This window comes from Narcine bancroftii, chromosome 7 (assembly GCF_036971445.1).
Source record: "Narcine bancroftii isolate sNarBan1 chromosome 7, sNarBan1.hap1, whole genome shotgun sequence".
NCBI classification, from domain to species: Eukaryota; Metazoa; Chordata; class Chondrichthyes; order Torpediniformes; family Narcinidae; genus Narcine; species Narcine bancroftii.
Window position 1 is genome coordinate 18,684,211 of NC_091475.1, and position 19,405 is coordinate 18,703,615.

Sequence of the window (19,405 nt, forward strand, 5' to 3'; positions counted from 1 at the left end):
CCACAGTGGTGTGCCAGCCTAATATCCTACTCAACTAACTGCCTAGAATTTCCCCGACTACAACCCTTCATTTTTCTCTGTTCCAGGAACCTAATAGTCTCTCAAAAGATCCTATCGTACCTCCTCCACTGGCAGTACATTCTGTGCACCTGCACTCTCCATGTGACTCTTACATCCCCCTGTAATTACTCCAAAACACCTTAAAACTATGTTTCCTGGTGTTAACCTTTTCATTCCTGGGGAAAAGCCTCTGACCATCCACCTAATCGAAGAATCTCATCATCTTGTACTCCTCTATCAGGTCACTCTTCATCCTCCATCTATCCTCAAAAGGCATCCTCTCAAATCCAGGCAATATCCTTGTAAATCCCCTGTGCACCCTCTCTGTATTATCCATATCTTTCCTGCAATGAGGTGACCAGAACAGAACACAATACTCCAAGTGGGGTCTGTCCAAGGTCTTATTTCGCTGTAATATTACCTCACGGCTCTTGAACTCAATCACACTTAATGAAGGCCATATGCCTTCTTGTCAGCCTGTGCAGCGGCTTTTGAGAGCCCTAAGGACACGGAAGTAAAAGACAATCAAAGTTTTGGACCTGAGCCCTTCATCAGGAATCTGGAATTTTTGGCTCGCATTTCTCCATTCCACTCAACCCCAGCATCTGCAGATTTTCTGTTTAAGTTCGAGTTCAAGTTTATTGTCATTTGATTGTACATATACTTATCCAACCCAACGAAACCACAGTGCACACATACAGATGCACAGTACAACACACACACAAATTCCATACTGTATGTACATAGCAATCCAAAATAAAGATATAAACAAATACATGTAAAACTATATAAGACCTGTCACGGTCGCATACTTTTCTTCGTCGGGAGCGGTACCGGCCTCCCGCTGATGACATCAGCGATGCAATATGTGGGGATAATAGTGCGCATGGCACTGGTGTGTTAAGCATCAGTATGTGGGTGATGAATCTCCGATGCAGGAGATTGAGAGCATTGGCATCACTCGTGTGGCAGTGAGGAGTTTAGTGGGGTGGTGTTTGGGGAGTTAAGTCTAGTGAATAACAAAAAAGAAAGTGATCTTCATGAAAGAAATGAGTGAGTGTGTTCTTTATTTGTTTGTAAGTTGTGGTAAATCAGTGCCATTACAACCCTTCTGCCTAACCTATATATGCTGACCAAGTTGTCTACCAAGGTTTACCCATTTGCCTGTCTTCAGCCCATATCCCTCTTAAACTTTTCTATCTGAAAATCTTTTAAATGTTGTAATCGTACCTGCCTCTGGAAGTTCGTTCCATACACCTACCAGCTTTTGTGTGAACAAAATTCCCCTTAGGTCCCGTTAAATCTTTCCCCTCCTCATCTATAAACTATGCCCTCTACTTTTAGACTCCCACACCTTGGCAAAATAATTCATATTATCTATGCCCCTCGTGATTTTAGATAAACCTCTATGAGGTCTCCTATGTTCCAGGAAATCATTCCCAGCCTGTACATCCTCTTCTTATAACTTATTAGCCTGAACAGCCCCAGTAACATGGACGTGAATCTTTTCTGCACGTTTTCAAGCTGTTTCCACTCGATACAGAGTGAGTGGGAACAGGTGATACTACTTTGGCATGTAAGAGGGTGTCAGAGAAAGTGAAGACTCTAGAAGGGAAGACTTTGATTAGACCTGAGCACAGTAAAGTGACTTGTGGCATCGGTGAAGTGAAGACATTACTCTTCCAATATCACACTCCCAAGCTTAGTCTTCTCCTTCACTCCACACTTAAACTGGAACTTGCAAATATGTGTGAAGCTTAATCATAAAAGTAGCAAAAGATGAGTGGGATATGTGGGGAAAGACAAGGGTGGGTGGGACTGAGGAGATTTCTTCTCAAGGAGTGAGCATTGACCAGATGGTTCAAATGGCCCCCGGGCTTTACAAATTGCATGGTTCTATGAAATCCAGTAGGAAAGCCAGAAGAAACGTGTTTAATCAGTGGCCAAACTCAGTCTGCTGGAGGAAGTCAGCAGGTTGAGCAACATCTGAGGGAGAAAAAGAATGATCAGCATTTCAAGCCAAAATTCTTCATTGGACTGACTTGTCCATGAAGTCTTTTATAAAGAGAAACATTAGGCATTCTCCAGTCGACTGACACATCACCCAAACTGCTAATAATGCCAATATTTCTGTCGCCTTCCCTGATGTTCCCGCAATATCCTAGGATGTACTTGGTTGGGAAAGAATTAATATGCAAAAGCCTGCCTGATGGATTCAGATCTACTTCTGTGAAGTATCTCTCTGTGAATTTTCAGAGAATGGAGACTGTGTTGTTCATTTTGTTCCTAATAGCTATACCCTCATTGTTCTAGGCTCTCGGGCAAAGGGCGGTGTGGTTAGCGCAATGCTATTACAGCAGCAGTGACCTGGGATCAACTCCGGTGCTTCCCAGAAGGAGTTTGTACATTCTCCCCATGACCTGCGTGGATTTCCTCCAGTTTCCTCCCATCCTCCAAGAATGTACCAGGCTGTAGGTTAATTGGGTGTAATTAGGGCAGCGCAGGTTTCGATAGCCAGAACTGTTGTAAATAAAATGTAAACTTTAAAGACCTGCATAGTGTTAAGTCGCACTGCATAGCCTCAACCCGTTGGAAAGAAGATGAAGCCATCGTGGAAACAGGTGACACCACTTTGGGATGTTCGAGGGTGTCAGGGAAAGTGAAAATTCTTCAATGGAAGGCTTTGAAGCTGTGGAAAGAAAGAATTTGCCCTGAGCATAATAAAATGACTTGTGGCATCGGTGAAATGAGGACGTGAAGGAGGTATATTTGGACATTAGGGAAATGAGAAAGTCATTGTCACCACAGGGGAAGAACAACACCAAGGCAGTTCACTTTGCTTTTTAATTAAACTAGCTCCACATTAAAATGTAGGCTGAAATGGAAGAATACTTACTCTGCAGGGTGCTTTCCAAGAAGTGAAGTGTTTTACCCAGAGAGAAGCAGCACAGATTCAGATTTTTTTCTTAAAAGTAAGCCATCACATTGTGTCATTTTTCAGCTGTCTGCATGCTGTGAGGAAAAAGAGGAGCTCATTTCCTTTTAAAAATTTGGAATAGTGTTTGCCTTGCATTAAGATCATATCATTATGCAGTGGCATTCAAAGGAGAAGGACTCCAAGATAGAAACTAAAACCCTCTTCTCTATGTCCACATGTAATCATCAACGTTAAAGAAAGAGGATCTAAATATTTTATTTTGCTGGATTTCAGGGTGATGAATTTCAGTGCTGCGTAAAGGTATCCACTGCTTGCCTTTGGGAGTCTCTCGTTGAGAGATAAGGCAGCATTTCTCTGGCTCAGCAGAAAATAAGGAAGTGGGAGCAAAAGGTAGTCATCTAGCCCCTCGAGCCTGCTCTGCCATCCAATAAGATGGCAATCCAATAAGATTCAAAGGTCAAAGGCCTTTGAATCAACTCCACCCACATGCCTTTTCCCCATTGCCCTTCATTCCCAAAGAAGCAACAAATCTATCCACTGTCTCAACTATATTTCATGAGGCAATCTCTGGTGCTTTTTAAAAAATTTTATTGAGAGTTACAGTATGGTAACAGACCACGAGATACGAACCCCAGTCCCGATCGCTGGCGCTGGAGAGGCGTTGTGCTAACCGCTATACCAACTGTGCCACACTTGGGCAAAGAATTCCAGAGATTCACTTGTCTTCGGGAAAAGCAGTTCCTCTTCATACCGAATCTACTCCCCCGAATCTTGAGGGGGGGGGGGGACGTCTTCATCCAGAGAGTAGTGGGAGGGTGGAACCAGCTATCGCCTGAAGTGGTGAATGCAGGCTCAGTTTTAATATTTAAGAAGAATTTGGACAGGTACATGGATGGGAGAGGTACGGAGGTCTATGGACTAGGTGGAGGTCAGTGGGACTAGGAAAAAATAAATGATTTGGTGCAGACAGGGAGACAGGGACTTCAGCAGAACTCCAGGTGTGGTCTCACCTGTACCCTGCACATTTTTATGCTCCTTCAAACATCATCAAGTCTGTCCTTGAAGTGTGGGAGAAAATACTTTAGACTTGTCACTTCAAAATCCACAAGGCCATGAGCCAGATGGGAGGAGGACCAGTTCCTGCTGCACAGACCAATGACAATATGGTACCCTGTAAAGCTGAAGAGAGGGAGAGAAGAGAACCAGGATCCATGTACTTAGGACTATTTATATTGGCTGGATAACTGAGTGAAACACAAAAGTCTACAGATACTGTGATTGTAGTAAAAACACACAGAAATGTTGAATGAACTCAGCTAGTCTCCCAGTGTCAATTGGAGGTAAAGATATAAAGGCAAGGCTAGCTGGGGGAGTCCAGTCCCTTCAACCAGTTGGCATTAACATTGACTTCTCTGGCTTCTCTTAACTCCTCTCCTTCCTCCCCTGTCACCTACCCCCAGATCCCTTTCTCTCTCTCTCTCTCTCTCTCTCTCTCTCTCTCTTCCTTTTTGCCCTCTGTCTCCTTTCACAGAGCCAAAGTCAAATCTCACCTCTCCTTTTATCATATCCAATTAAGACCTTTTTTTGTTGGTCTGGACTCATCCTTGTCTTTATTCTGATGCCTTCCTGTTCTTTGCTTATTCCTCAAAGAAGTCCTCAGGCCCAAAATGTCAGTGATATATCTTTACCTCCTACAGATGCTGCTGAGTTCCTCCGGCATTTCAGTGTGTTTTTTCTTTAACCTATTGTGATGTGCTATCGACAGAAAAGCAGACACAAAACATAAGGTCGGTTCAACAGGCTTTATTCCACATAAACTTCCACAGAGCTGGCTGTGAGAATGGCTGTGCTGGCTCTGAGACTAACCTCGAGGGGCCGGATGTAGCTTATATCCCGGAGGGTGATTGGCAGCCGGCCGGGTGGGGCTTGGTCCATTCCGGTCGGCTGATTGACAGCTGGCCAGGTATTGCCTTGTTCCTCCAGTGCTCTTCCTGCAGGTACACAGGTTGCCCCCTGCAGTCGGCTAGTGGTGTATCACCACACCTATCAACTACACGTCTCTTGAATGTCTCACGGAGACACAGGGGACATGCAGATGCTGGAAGCTGGAGTAAGAAGGAATTTAACAGACCGAGCAGCCTCAGTGGGAGCAAGAATAAATTATCAATGTTGCGGGCTGGAAACCTCCACCAAGACTGAGAGTGTGGAGGAGTGGGGTTGGTACAATTTAAAATTCGGAGGTGCAAAGTGACTGGGGAGTCCTCGTGCAGCATACCCTAAAAGTTAACCTCCTGGTGGTGAAGAAGGCAAATGTAATGTTGGGATTCATTTCTAGAGGAATGGCACATGTTACAAGATCAAACCAGCAACCACAAAGAAGGCATATCACACATTGGTAAAGATGAACAATTACTTTATTAACAAAAATTCACCTTCAAACTTTAATTCAAAATTCCCCCCCCCTTTTATAACAATGCCCACTGGTTACTATGCAAATTTCTATAACAGTGTAAAACTAATAAATTCCCCAGACTAAATATAACATATGTAATTAAAGTCTAAGTTATATTTCCAACCAGCCCACAGAAAAACTTAGACACAAAACAAACACAAAACACACAAGACTCACAAAACTTCGATCTCAACCGAAGCAAAGATCATAAACAAAATTCAGTTTGTTTGGGAAACTGAAGCCAAAAGATCTTTGAGAGAGAGAGAGCACAAAATTCGAAGTGGTCTTCTTGTGTTGCCTGCAGAGAGAGGAACGATGGTTTGGTCCAGATCCTTCTGGCTGCCTTCGGAACGTTCATCCCTTTTAAAATGCCCAACATTCTAAAGTGCCTCCAAAACAATGACTCTGCTTGGGCCTCCTTCCACTTCACAACCTCATCCAGTGGTGGTTTGTCTTCCATCCAGAAATTTCTAGATCATCTTCTGCACATGCCCAGTCCATCTCCCACTCTCTCAGCAGTCCACCTTCACCTTGGCTCTCTAAGGCAAACTGTCACTTTCCAATACAAAACCACACAACACATAGGCCAATACACAACACAGAACTCTGTAACACATATAAGAGGAGGGATGTATTGTTGAGACTCTATAAAGCACTGGTGTAGAGACTTGGGCACCTTATTAGAGAAAAAGTGTACTGACCTTGGAGAGGGTTCTGAAATGATTTACTAGAATGATACCAGGAATAAAAGGGTTAGCATATGAGGCTCTTGGTCTGCACTTGTTGGAGTACAGAAGATTGGAGGTAGACCTCATAGAGGCATTTTGAATGCTCAAAGGCCTGGCCAAAACAGATGTGGCAAAGATGTTTCCCATGGAAGGGGAGTCTAGGACAAGAGGGAGCATATTCAGGATAAAAAGAATAAACCTGGCGAACCTACCCTGTGAAAGTTTTTCTTTAGTCAGAAGGCCATGCCTCTGTGGAACATGTTGCCAAAGGCGGCTGTGGAAGTGAGGTTGTTGGGTGTACTTAAGTAGAGATTGACAGGTACTTGATCAGTCAGGGCATCAAGGGTTACAGGGAGAAAGCCAGAGAGTGGGGCTGAATGGAAGGATGGATCAGTTCATGATTAGGATGGCAGAGCAGACTCGATGGACCAATGGGCCTACTACTGCTCCAATATCTTGTGAATGAGGTCAGGGTGGGATGGCTCGGACCTGAGGCAGGGGGGATTGGTGGGAAAGGGGAAGGGTGACAGACAGAGGCAGTTGACTGGCAGATGCCCAATAGAGGGAGAGAGAACCAAGGGGAGGAAAGGGGCGAGTGGCAGAATATGGGTCATACAAAGTTGGTGGACAAGAGGTTTGGAAAAATGCCTCAGTGCTGGAATATGATGAGACATTTATGAAGTTGTTGCCAGGATTCTGGAAGTTGAGACTAGAAAAACTAGGACTGCATAGGAGGTTGAGAGAAGATCTTATTGAGGTGAATAAAAATCATTGAGAGTATAGATAAGGTGAATAGTGACCATTTGTTTATCCGAGGTGGAGAATCAAAATGAGAGGGCACAACATTAAGGTGAACGTGGTGGGATTTAGGAGGGATTGAGATTCTTCACTCAGAGGGTGGTGGGCACATGGAACAAGTTGCCAAGGTGATGGAGGCAGATGTGTTAGCTTCCTTTAAGAAACACGAGGATAACTCCGTAGAATGGGTGTGGGATGACAGGGGATCCCAATGTGTGGTCCTAATGCAGGCAAGTAAAGCAGTAGGGCATGTTGTTCAGCATGAACCTGCTTGGTGTGGGGACCCGTTTCAATGCTGTTGGACACTAAGACTCCATGAGACTAGATTCAACTGAAGGGTGGAGGTAGACAGAGAGAGGAGAAGAATCCAACGGGGAAAATAGAGATGGAAGAGGAAGAAACCAAGCAGGGAGGGGCATGAGAATGGGAGAGAGTGGGTGTGATAGCACCAAGGAGGAGGGAAAGGGTAAAGAAGAACAATGGAAGTTGTTCAGGAAAAGAGAGAAGGGATGAATTCTGTGAAAATGGGTAATTCACTGCTCATACCATTGAACCGTGGACTGTCCAGGCTGATTCAGAGGTGTGATTCCTCTGGTTTGTATTGGGTCTCATGCTGGCTGTGAGGAAGGCCAAAAGCGGATAGGTTGTCAAGGGAATGGTGGGGGGAGGGGAGGAGGGGAATGAAACGACATGCAATTGGGATCTTGGGGTGACAATGCTCTGCAAAATAGTTATCAACTCCGTGCTTGATCCCATCAATGTAGTGGAGATGTCATTCAAATGTGGTTAGAAACAGGCTGAGTATGCAGACTCCACACACATCAGCCCCAAGGTCTGGATCAAACCCTGATCATGGAGCTGATGAAGCAGCAACTGACCATCTAAGCCAATAAAAAAATAATAAACAAGCAGACTTTTTTTTTTAAACTGGAGGAAAATTGATAACAAAGGAACCTGGGAGTCCTTGTGCAGGAGAGCCTGAAGGTAAACTTACACCCATGTTGAGATGGTGGTGAAGGTAGAAATGCTGGCATTCATTTCTCGAGGAATAAAATATGAGCGGGAATGTGATGTTGATGCTTGTAAAGGCACTGGGGAGACATCACTTGGAGTATTGTGAGCAATATTAGGCTCCTCATGGGAGGTTCACTAGGATGATTCCAGGAATGAAAGGGTTATCATATTGAGAAATGTTTGACGGCTCTTGACCTGTATTTGTTGGAATTTAGGAGTATGAAGGGGGAATCTCATTGAAACATTTTGAATATTGAAAGACATGGACAGATGTAGGAAGGTTGTTTCCCATTTTGGGAGAATCTAGGACACAACTTCAAGATTGGAAGGCGGAAGGGTGTCCGCTTAGAACAGAAATGTAAAGGAATTTCTTCAGCCCGAGGGTGGTAAATCTGTGGAATTTCTTGCTACTGGTAGTTGTAAAGGCCAGCTCATAGGGTGTATTTAAGATAGAGATTGACAGGCTCTTGATTAGCCAGAGCATCACAGGCTATGGGGAGAAGGCCATGCAGTGGGGATGAGTGAGAAAATGGACTAGCTCATGATTAAATGACAGGGCAGACTCGATGGACTGAATCAACTATTACTGCTGCTAAGTCTTATGGTCTTATGAGCCACTGTGCCTCCTCTAATTGCACGTTTCTTTACATCTATCATTTAAAAGGAAATTAACATTGTATGATTGTAACAGTTTTGAAAGTGTTCCTGGTTACGCTTTTATTTAAACATTTTCTGATTATTTGACGACTTCTATACATTTGTTCTTAATGAGGAGTAATATTCCCTCTAATTTTTAGTAGTCAGTATGTGCAAAAATTTTTTTTTCCTGTGACAAAAATATGTGCGTATTGAATGCTTGTGCAAATGTAAATTTGAAATCGTTTCAAGATCATTTTGGTACAGCCTATCTCTCACGGCCAATAAATCTGTATTAGCATGTTTTAATATAATACAAGTCTAATTGTATTCTATGAAGTAACGTATTTATTTAAGATTTTATTTTATTTTAGGTAACTAACCTTTCGTGCGCACATTAATTTCCTATGTGCACTGGTTGCAAAGCGTGTGTGTGCACGCACACACACACACACACACACACACACACACACACACACACACACACACACACACACACACACACACACACACACACACACACACACACACACACACATACAGTTTTATAATTGTCCAAGTACATAGGGTGCAATTGGTAACATGAGTCATGAACTGTTTCCAAAAGCAAAGCATTTAAACCTGAAAGACTGCAACACCTTTCTCCTGTTGATGCTGTTGGACCCTGTGAATCTAGCTGTTTGGTTATTCCCTCCAAATTCCAGCACCTACAGTTTCTTCTGTCTGCATGAGCTCTTTGCATTTTGATTCACTTGAAATTTGAAGTCTTGTCACAAAGCTAATACAAAATAATCCATTCACTTGGCATCAGAATCAGAATCTGAATTTATTGTCACGAACAAGTCATAGTACAAAACATCACTAAGAACATGTAACAAGGGGAGGGTTCAAGATCCTGGTAGCCATTGGAAAGGAACTGTTCGTGAACTGAGAGGTGTGTTAGTCTACTGCTCGAAGGTAGCAGTAAGAAGAGGTCGTGACCAGGCTGAAGGGGGTCCTTTCTGACATTGGCTCCCTTTCCAGCTTAATGACATCATTGCTGATCAGAACTGCTCCAAGTGAAGTCTCAGCAATGACTTGTACATTTTAATTCACTGTTGATGGCAGATATGGCGTCACACTGAAACAAATTAAGTCTCCATGTCTCCACAGTATAGGAAAGGTGTGGATGTGTAAGTAGCATAAAGAGAAGTGCTCAAAAAAAATGATTTTAAGGTAGAACATGGAACATTACAGCACAGTACAGGCCCTTTGGCCCACAATGTTGTGCCAACTCATGTAAACATATTCCACAACAATCTAATCCTTCCCTACCTCACACCCATAACCCTCTACTTTTCTTATATCCATGTGCCTGTGTAAGAATCTTTTGAATGTCTCTATTGCAACAGCTTCCACCACAACCCCTGGTGATGCATTCCAGGCACCCACCACTGTGTAAAAAACTTACCTCTAAACATCTCCCCTAAACTTTCCTCCACTCACCTTAAAAAGATTCCTCGTCTTATTATCGCCCCAAGGAAAAGGTGCAGGCTGCCTACCCTATCGATGCCCCTCATAATCTTATACACCTTGATTAAGTCATCTTTCATCCTTCGTTCTTTCCAAAGAGAAAAGCCCCAGCTCTGTCATCTTCACATGTTCGTCAATCCAGACAGCATCCTGATAAATCGCCTCTAAAGCAACTGCATCCTTTCTGTAATGTGGAGACCAGAACTGAGCGTAATAACTGATAATAAGATATTAAAGTAACAAAGGAAGCCTTTAACATCATTCTCTCACCCACCTTCATTTGATCTGCTCACTCCAACTACAAAGACAAAATGTCACTACAAAATATACTCTTCTAACTAACTTGGCAAATGAAACCAGGACATACGACAACATAAATGCCAGGTAATCACCCTGTTGCTTCCACCTTTATGCCTCTTTAGTGTGCATTTTGTTCCTTTCCAGTGCTACCCAAATTCTACTAAGCTTGTTCAGCATGGGCAAGTTGAGCCGAAGAGACTTTTGCATGCTGAATGATACCCTCTCTCTCTCTCTGAATGGAAGCATTCTCAGATGCAGGGGCAGTGACTAAAAGGTGACCTGAAGCAGAAGTCTTTCCTCATTGCCTCCCCTTTCCCCTCTCTATATTGTCCATTGACCTGCCTGCATCTTGGCATCCTGCAATTTGTGGTCTTGACTACCACAAACTTGGCTGTTCCTCCAGGGTGGACTGTGCCTCTTCCTGCCCTGTCCTGACCTCAGACTCTCCATCTCTCACTTTATTATTGCAGACTCTCTCTTCGATCAAGCCTCTTCACATTTTCCGTAATATTGCTTCATGTGTCATTGTCAAAACTTGTTCAATAACCCTTTTGTGAGACACCTCGAAAGGTTTTCTAATTAAAAGCAGAATAGGAATAAAGCGGATGATGTTTAAGGATCCTTTGTGGCAGGGCATGATTGTTAGATAGTGTGAGTGGAAATTTAGGAGGAAGGAAAATGGTTTTCATGATAAGATAGTTTGAGCAATCCAAAAGGCAAGAGTCAGAATTATAATACAATGATTTGTCTTCCTTTAATTGAAGATTACTCCAGCTGTGGACAGCGATTTTGGCAGCTACAATTGCACGGCCAGTAATCAAATAGGAACCAGGTTTCAAGAATTCACACTTGTTCAAGCTGGTAAGTAACTGCTCAGCAGCACCCTGTTATCTTCCGTTCATTAAATGTAAGAGAAGCAGGTTTATAATAAAAACAGAAGAACAAAAGAAATAAAATAATATATAAAGAATGTATGTAAGTGTATACAAGAAAATACAGTATATAAAAATGTATGCATATATTTATATGTACATGTACACAGGATATATACATCTATATACCTATATATATATATATATATATATATATATATAAGGTATTATGACACAGGTTCTTACTGCAGTCAAAAGTAGCATGCATTTAATAGTCAACCCCCTAAATTTTACCCTAAAATTAGTCCACAAAATTCGACTATTACATGAGTAATTATGGTATGTGTATTTTTTGATTATTAAAAGTAATACAAAGTAGCAATTTAAAAACTACATAAATGAATAAATATTATTATGTTCATGTATTTCTTAATATGTATGTAAAAATATTTGTAACAAAATGTGAATATAAGAGTAAAAACGTGTGAGTAATATTTTTTCATGTCTTGCGGCTCTCAAACATCTGAAGTTGAAATTTTAATTTTTTTATTAAGCCCTTATGGTGACCTCAGATATATCTGCGATCAGATGTTACTCGATCAGGCATAAGTCAAGAAATGGCTGTACTCTTACAAGGCAGGGAAAGGTTGACACCTTGGCAGAGTGGCCCCAGCAGAGAGTGGCATCAGCCTGATCTTCATCCTGGGCACCGCCATTTTATTTAAACACTATTTAAACTTTATTTAAACAGGCAGGTATGACCGAGTGAGTTCCACTGGCTCAATATTTCAAGTCAAGTTTATTGTCATCTGATTGTACAACCGATGAAGCAGCATTCTCCAGTCTTCAGACACACAGGCAAACAATACACATGCAGTATTCATACTGTATATGCAGATAAATAAATAAATATTGTTTAATGAATATGAGAGTCTCAGATGATTAGTGTGAGTAATTCTTTAGTTGTACAGCATTCTCACTGCATGTTGGAAGAAGTTATTCCCCAGCCTGGTGGTAAAGGTTCCCTTATTGTCATGTAATGCTACATTAGAATGTAACATACATGAAATTCTTTAACTTTTGTCTACCGTAAGGCAAACAGAGCATCTCCACTTTGTCTAGTGCTAGCTCTAATACTCCTCTTTGCTCCCATCTTCACCAAGGAGTTGTGTGATACTTCTGAGAACCTTTTACAATTTTAAACTTTTATTTAAAACTTTATTTTTAAATGAGTTTGTTTATTTATTTATTTTCTCAACATTTTTGCCAGTTGTTTGAGTTTCCGGTTTTTTTTAAGTACCATATAATGGGGATTTCACTGTGTGTGTACTGTGTATCTATGCAGACACACACAGATATATGTATATAGGCTGACCTTCCTATTGTTGGGAGACCAGAACTGCACACAGTACTCCAAATGCAGTATCACTAATGCCTTGTACAGCTGTATCATAAGGTCCCAGCTTTTGTACTCAATACCCTGTCCATCCCCTGAAGCCAATGATGTCTGGAGTCTGGCAGGAGGGCTACTCTCCATTGCACCTCCTCCGCCCTGGTCCTAGTCCTCCGAAGCCATCAGTGTCTGGGGTCTGACAGGGGGGCTACTCTTCATTGCACCTCCTTGAAGGCTGGTCCATTACCTATCTGTGCCAATATGTGTATGTAAAGTCACACAGCCTTGAGCTTGGTGTAAGTTTAATATTGCTGCCTAATTCTAAACTCACACAGACTAGCATCAGTCCAAAGTCCTAGAAGCAAAGAAGAACCCCCTTTACCCTGTCTGTTTTGTGCACAAGAAATGGGTTTTACCTTGCATGAGGATGTGGCTTGTTGACTACCATCCTTGTGCCCATCTTTGTATCAAGGATCGTGTTTTGTCACATGTATCGAAAATGCAGGGAAGGAGGTTGTTTTATGAGCAGTCCAGGAGACTTCACATGCATAGAACAAGACACAATACAAATGTGCAGAATTACAGAGAGAGAGAGATCAGTTGGAACAGAGCAAAGACAGCATCGTTTTACTATTTTGGGGTTCATCCAGGAGTCTGATAACATCAGAATTTATTATCATGAACAAGTCAGAAAATTTGGTGTTTTGCTGCAGCGTCATAACATTTATATAACCACTTTTGCAACAAATTTTTTTTTTTTAATTGGTGCATGAAAAGTAAGGCAGTATGTTTGGTTCATTGATTATTCAGGAATCTGACGGCAGGGGGAAGGAAGAAGCTGCCCTTGTGCCACTGAGTGCTCATCTTTAGGCTCCTGTACCTTTTTACTGATGGTAGCAGAGTGAAGAGGGCATAGCCTGGGTGGTGGAGGTCTGAAAGTTTAGAGGCTGCTTTCTTAAGACATCGCCTCTTGTAGATGTCCTCAGTGGAGTGAAGGCTGGTGCCTGTGATGTCGCAGGCAGAGTTAACAACCCTCTGGAGTTTTTTCTTGTCCCAAGAGTTGGCACCTCCATACCAGACAGTGATACAACCAGCCAGAATACTCTACATGGTGGTGGAGCAGTGGTTGAGTGTGTTGTTTCCCCTGGTCTTGCATGTGATGTGTGTAGTGCGCTGTTAGACAGAGGCAAACACATAAAACCGAAGAGACTATACAACAGGCTTTAATCGACGTAAACTTCCACAAAGCCAGCTGTGAGGAGTGCTGCTGTTAACTCTGAGTGAGTCTTCAGAAGGCCGGCTCTGGCTTATATCCCAGAGGGTGATTGACACCCAACCGGGTGGGGCTTGATCCATTCAGGTCGGCTGATTGACAGCCAGCCAGCTGTTGTCCTGTCCCCCATACTTACCTGCAGGTACAGAGGTTTCCCCTGCAGTAGGCCAGTAGTGTACCATCACAATGTGTTGATGGTAGTATGTCAGAGACTTCTTCAGGTTGGACTGATTGAAGTCCCCTACAATGATCGGGATGGCATCAAGATGCGCTGCCTCGTAAATCCCTCCAGTGCCAGCCAGACATTGGCCTGGGGCAGAATGTACACTGCGACCAAGATGATGGTGGTGAACTCCCTCAGCATGCACAATAGGCAACACTTAACCCCCAGATGTTATCGATGATGACACAAATCCCACCTCGCCTGGTTTTTCCTGATTCCGCTCTCCAGTCAGCGCAAAGGAGGATGTAGCGCTATGTCCAGAATGCCCACGTTTAACCATATTTCTGTAAAGCACATCTCGCAGCACTCCCTGATGTCTCTCTGATGTTGAAATCTGGCTTGGAGTTCATTAAGTTTGTTCTCCAAATATTGTACATTGGCCAGGAGGATGGCAGCTCAGGGCCAGACATCTCAGCTTAACCTGTAGACCCCTCTGCATCCATGTGGTTGGGTCTTCTGTACATGGTCCACTGTTGGTAATTCCCGCAGTGTTAGAATGGTCAGTGCAATGTCTCTTTAAATCTCCTACAATGTTTAAACGTACTGAGCATCTGCTGTTTGCAACTTCCCCCAGAGTTTAAATGCCCCAATCACTGATTGTTTAAAACTCCTACGGTGTTGAACTTGCCTGAGCGCTGGCTGTTTTAAGGTCCCTCGGTCCGACAGACCCTTCCAATTTTTCCAATTCTGAGGTCTGCCAGATATTCTTATTTACAGGCAAGTTTGATTTAATGTTTCTGTGGTAATATTTTAATAGTTCTGTATGGGAATATTTGATTATTCCCATCAAAGCTGCACGCAAAGAATTTACCACTACAGGGGTATAAGGCGCCATCTTTATGAACATGTCCTCTTCATAACTTGAACTCAGTAGTTCGGATGACACCCTCGGTGCAGCATTGAGAGAGTGCTGCACTATCAGAGATCTCCTTCATCAAATCATATCTGATTTCTTGGCTAGGGCTCAATATTTAACACACAGCCAGCGCCACTAATCCAGGTCACTGTCACATTGTGACTTGCGAGATCTTTCAGCGCACAGATTTGCCGATGTTTTTACCCACATTGCAATCAAGAGAGCACTTCCCAAGTTGTGAATCCCTTTGGGGCATAATTTGCATTTTGAAGTCAAAGTAATAAGTTGACCTGGCAGGAGAGCTCGCACAACAAAATTTCCCACTCTCCCTTGGTTCACGTGACAAAAAAAAAGCATTTCAGTTCAATTCAGAATCATTCAGCAAGTCAGCCAGCGTCCATGGGAAGAGAAACAGAATTAAAGTTTCATGTTGGAGAAATTCCATGTTTTATTTCACTTGCTTCAAATCCAAGTCCAGATATCAGGGGAGAAGCTCCAAATCAGTTTTAAATTCAAGAGGATACCTTAGATTCAGACAAGTTTATTGTCATCTGATGGTAAAGAACATCTGATCAAACAGCATTCTCTGGTCCTCATATGAAAACACGGAGACACCCAAGCAGACATAACACACATACAGACAAACAATACACATGCAATGCATACAAATAAATAAATATTATTTCATAAATATGAGAGTCTTAGATGGTTAGTGTGAGAATTCCTTTGGTCATTCAGCATCCTCACTGCCCGTGGGAAGAAGCCGCTTCTCAGCCTGGTGGTGCTGGCTCTGATCCTCCTGTATCTCTTCCCCGATGGGAGCAGCAGAAAGGTGCTGTGTTCGGGGTGCGATTTTAAGCAATCTCTTCTGAAAACGATCCCGGCAAATCCCATCAGTGAGGGGGATGGTGATCCACGCTTCTCCTCTCAAGGTCCTGTGGATTTACCTCTGATCCAATTCTCGGCAGCAACTGTACCACACTGTGATGCAGCCGGCCAGGACGCTTTTGGTAGAGGTCCTATAGAATGTCGACAGGGTGGTGGCCAGTAGCCTCACCCAGTTCAGTCTTCTCAGGAAGTGCAGTCACTGTTGCACCTTCCTGACAAGTGAGGAGATTTTGAGTGTCCATGATAGGTCCATGAGAGCACCAAGGAGCTTGGTGCTCTCCACACTCTCCACTACAGAGTTATTGATGTGTAGTGGAGGCTGATCATACCTGGTCCTCCAAAAGGCAACAATCATCTCCTTTATCTTGTCCAAATTGTGACACTAGAACACTCCAAGCTTTTGAACAGAGATGTCACCCAAGGAGGTGCTTCTGTTAGCAGTTAACCCAGCACGCTGGCTGCCCTTAGCAGGTCTGTAAAGTAGAGAGGACAAGTGGCTTTGTTTCCAGGGCTTGGATTGATAGGATGTCATTTTTTACACTGTGCCCCATCAATCTCCTTAATGTGTTCCTTCCCTGCAGAACAGAGTGAAGTCAGACTGAGGACTGGTAATAACTAACAGGCTAGGATCTGATTCCATAATAGAAAAGGAAAATCTTCAATGGAGCACTTTTCGTGACAAAAGTCAAGGTCAATCATACTTGAGCTAATTTGAGAGGAACAGTCATGTTTGTTTTTTTAAATTGGGAACTTTGCCATAGTGATGTTTGCAGAAGAACACTTACCAAAATGACTCAATTTTAGTGAGTACGTTCTCATTCGTAGGCTGGTTCATGGGGCGTTGAATGTATTGTATTTTCAATAACGATAGAAATATAATTCTGACAACCTATTATGTAATATTATGGAAGATAATCAGACATGCAACACTCACCACGCAGATGGTAGACAGCAAGAACCTTGACCAGAGAGAGACTTACCTGGGCATTCAATTTCATTACATCTCCAATGACCTGGCCTCATCACTGATCAGACATTTAACTGGACCAGTCACAGAAATACAATGGCTCAAAGAACAGGTCAGAAGCTAGATTCCTTGCACCGAGTAACTCCTTTCCTGATTGATCAGAGCTGTTCCACCATCTCCAACTGTTGAATTTTTGCGTGTTATGAGATACAATGTAAAGCTCTTTTGTGAGATATCCAGGCAGGTCAACTCATGCTCAAGTGCAGCAGGCAGTGCGGTAATGAAACAAAATTATTGTTGTCAGGTGATGAGAGTGAGGAATGAGTTGTTAGCGAAGGTGGTGAATGCGGATTTAATTTTGACAGGTAAGAGAAGACAGGATGTGTATGTATGTGGATAGGAGAAGTATGGAGGGCTATGGGCCGGGTAGCATAATAAGTTCAGTGCAGTGTAGATAGGCTGAATGGCACGCTTCTGTGCTGTAGTGCTCTATTATTTTAAAAGTTCAGGGTGTGGTGATAGTATGAATCAAAGAACACAGTGCATCATGTTACAAAGACCAAGTGCAGGGTATAGAGGGTATACTGATGTGCTAGAGAAATGCAAAGTGCAGGGCACACTGCATCCATTGGAAGTAAACGGCAGTCAATGACCCAGGTCTGAGACCTTCATCAGGAAGATATGGAAAAAGTGCAGTTAAAACAGTTCGGGGCATCATTTTTTACCAATGAGAGGTCCACATAAGAGCCTGATCACAGCAGGAAACAATCTGGAGGTACGTGTTTTCACGCTCATCTTCTGCCGAAAGGAAGAGGGTAGGAGAGTGTTTGATAGGTCCTTTAGTATGTGGACAGCTTTCCTGAGACAGTGGGGTGTAGACGGAGTTGACGAAGGAGAAGTTGGTTTGTTGCGTTCATTACTCTCTGATTTTTTACACTCTTGGGCAGTTCCCTTCCCAGGCTGTGATGCACAACTCAGGAGCACGATGAAATAATCTCCATTTGCCTCCGTGAATACAGCCTCAACAACTGTCCAGAAGATTGACATAATCGTGGACAAAGCATGACTGGCATCCCATCCATCAACACAAGCGCCATTCCCTCTCAATCTCCCCTCTATCTTTTGTGCTCTTGGGAGTTCGACCCAGTCTCACCACTGAACCAAAGTCACCCATTCCTGGGATCAGTCTGGGAAATCCTGTCTGCAGCCTTTCCTTGGCCCATCCCTCAGTTTCCAAGCCTTGATTGCTTAGCACCAAAGCTTGTTATGAGCAACAAAAACACAATAGAGATGAAATTGAACGCTGGACCCCTGATGGACGTTGCACAAAATTCACTCTTTTTTCTGGGCTCTCCATGCACCTGACATGCAAGTGCATGGAGGATCCCAGATATGGGCAGTGCTCCCTCACTACCTGGACCAGGCCTGACATGTCTCCTTATGTTCCAAGGATGTCTCAGAATCAGAATCAGAATCAAATTTATTGCCATGAATAAGTCACAAACTTCATTGTTTTGCAGCAGTTTTACAGGTGCAAATATTGCTATAAAATACGTTAAAAAATAAATTAATGCAAAAATAAGAGAAAGTGGTTCATTTTCCACTCAGAAATCTGATGGCAGAGGGGAAGAAGCTGTTTTTGTACCGTTGAGTGTTCACCTTCAGGCTCGTGTACCTGCTTTCCGAAGGAAACAGTGTGAAGCGGGCACGGCTTGGGTGGTGAAAGTCCTTGGACGAAGTGGCTGCTCTCTTGAGCCACCAGCAGGTTTGAAAACACGACTGCCCAGGAACACAGACAGCTGCAGAAAGTGGCAGGCCCATCATGAGGACCGACCATTGTCGACCTCTAGATGAGACACTGCCTCAAGGACACAGCCAACATCACAAACAATCCCCATCACCTCTCTTCTTGCTGCTACCTTCAAGTTCAAATTTATTCTCATCCGATTGTGCAAGCACAACCCGATGAAGCAGTGTGCTACAAAAGCATGCAAACGCACATCCAGACAAACGATACAAGATAAAAATAAATAAATATTGTTTCATAAATAGTAAAGTCTCGGAGGGCTTTTATGAGCAGTTCGGCAGTCTCAATGCCCATGGGAAAAAACTGTTTCTCAGCTTGGTGGTTCTGGGTCTGGTACTCTTGTATCTCTCTCCCGATGTGAACCTTCAAACAGGTGATACAGGTGTCTGAAGACCAGCACGTGTCCATTTCCCAATGAAAGTTTACAATATTCTGCAATGAATCCATCACCATATTATTAATATGTCTGTGATTATCTGTTAACCCTTCATGGATTAAGATTTGTTCTCCTCCCCCCCGCCATTCCATCATTTCCAAATTATTCATGATTTTGTCAATTAGGCCACTGTTCAAATTGTCTCCACCAAGGGAAGGTCCTCCAATTTACTTTCTGTACCACATTTTAAAAGCCAAATGTCTTTTACAAAAGTCTTTGTCCTGTCACCTTCAAAGATCCATGTGCAATTAC

General features: G+C 43.0%; 1 protein-coding gene across 1 annotated transcript in view; it reads left to right on the forward strand.

The window, feature by feature from the left end:
* The window catches only part of LOC138738562 (neural cell adhesion molecule 2-like), a 1,138,397-nt gene that overhangs the window by 993,312 nt on the left and 125,680 nt on the right, over positions 1-19,405 (forward strand). Inside the window, exon 11 of the mRNA XM_069889008.1 lies at positions 11,203-11,299. Coding sequence (XP_069745109.1) covers positions 11,203-11,299 — 97 coding nt within the window. The remainder of the gene's footprint in view (positions 1-11,202; positions 11,300-19,405) is intronic.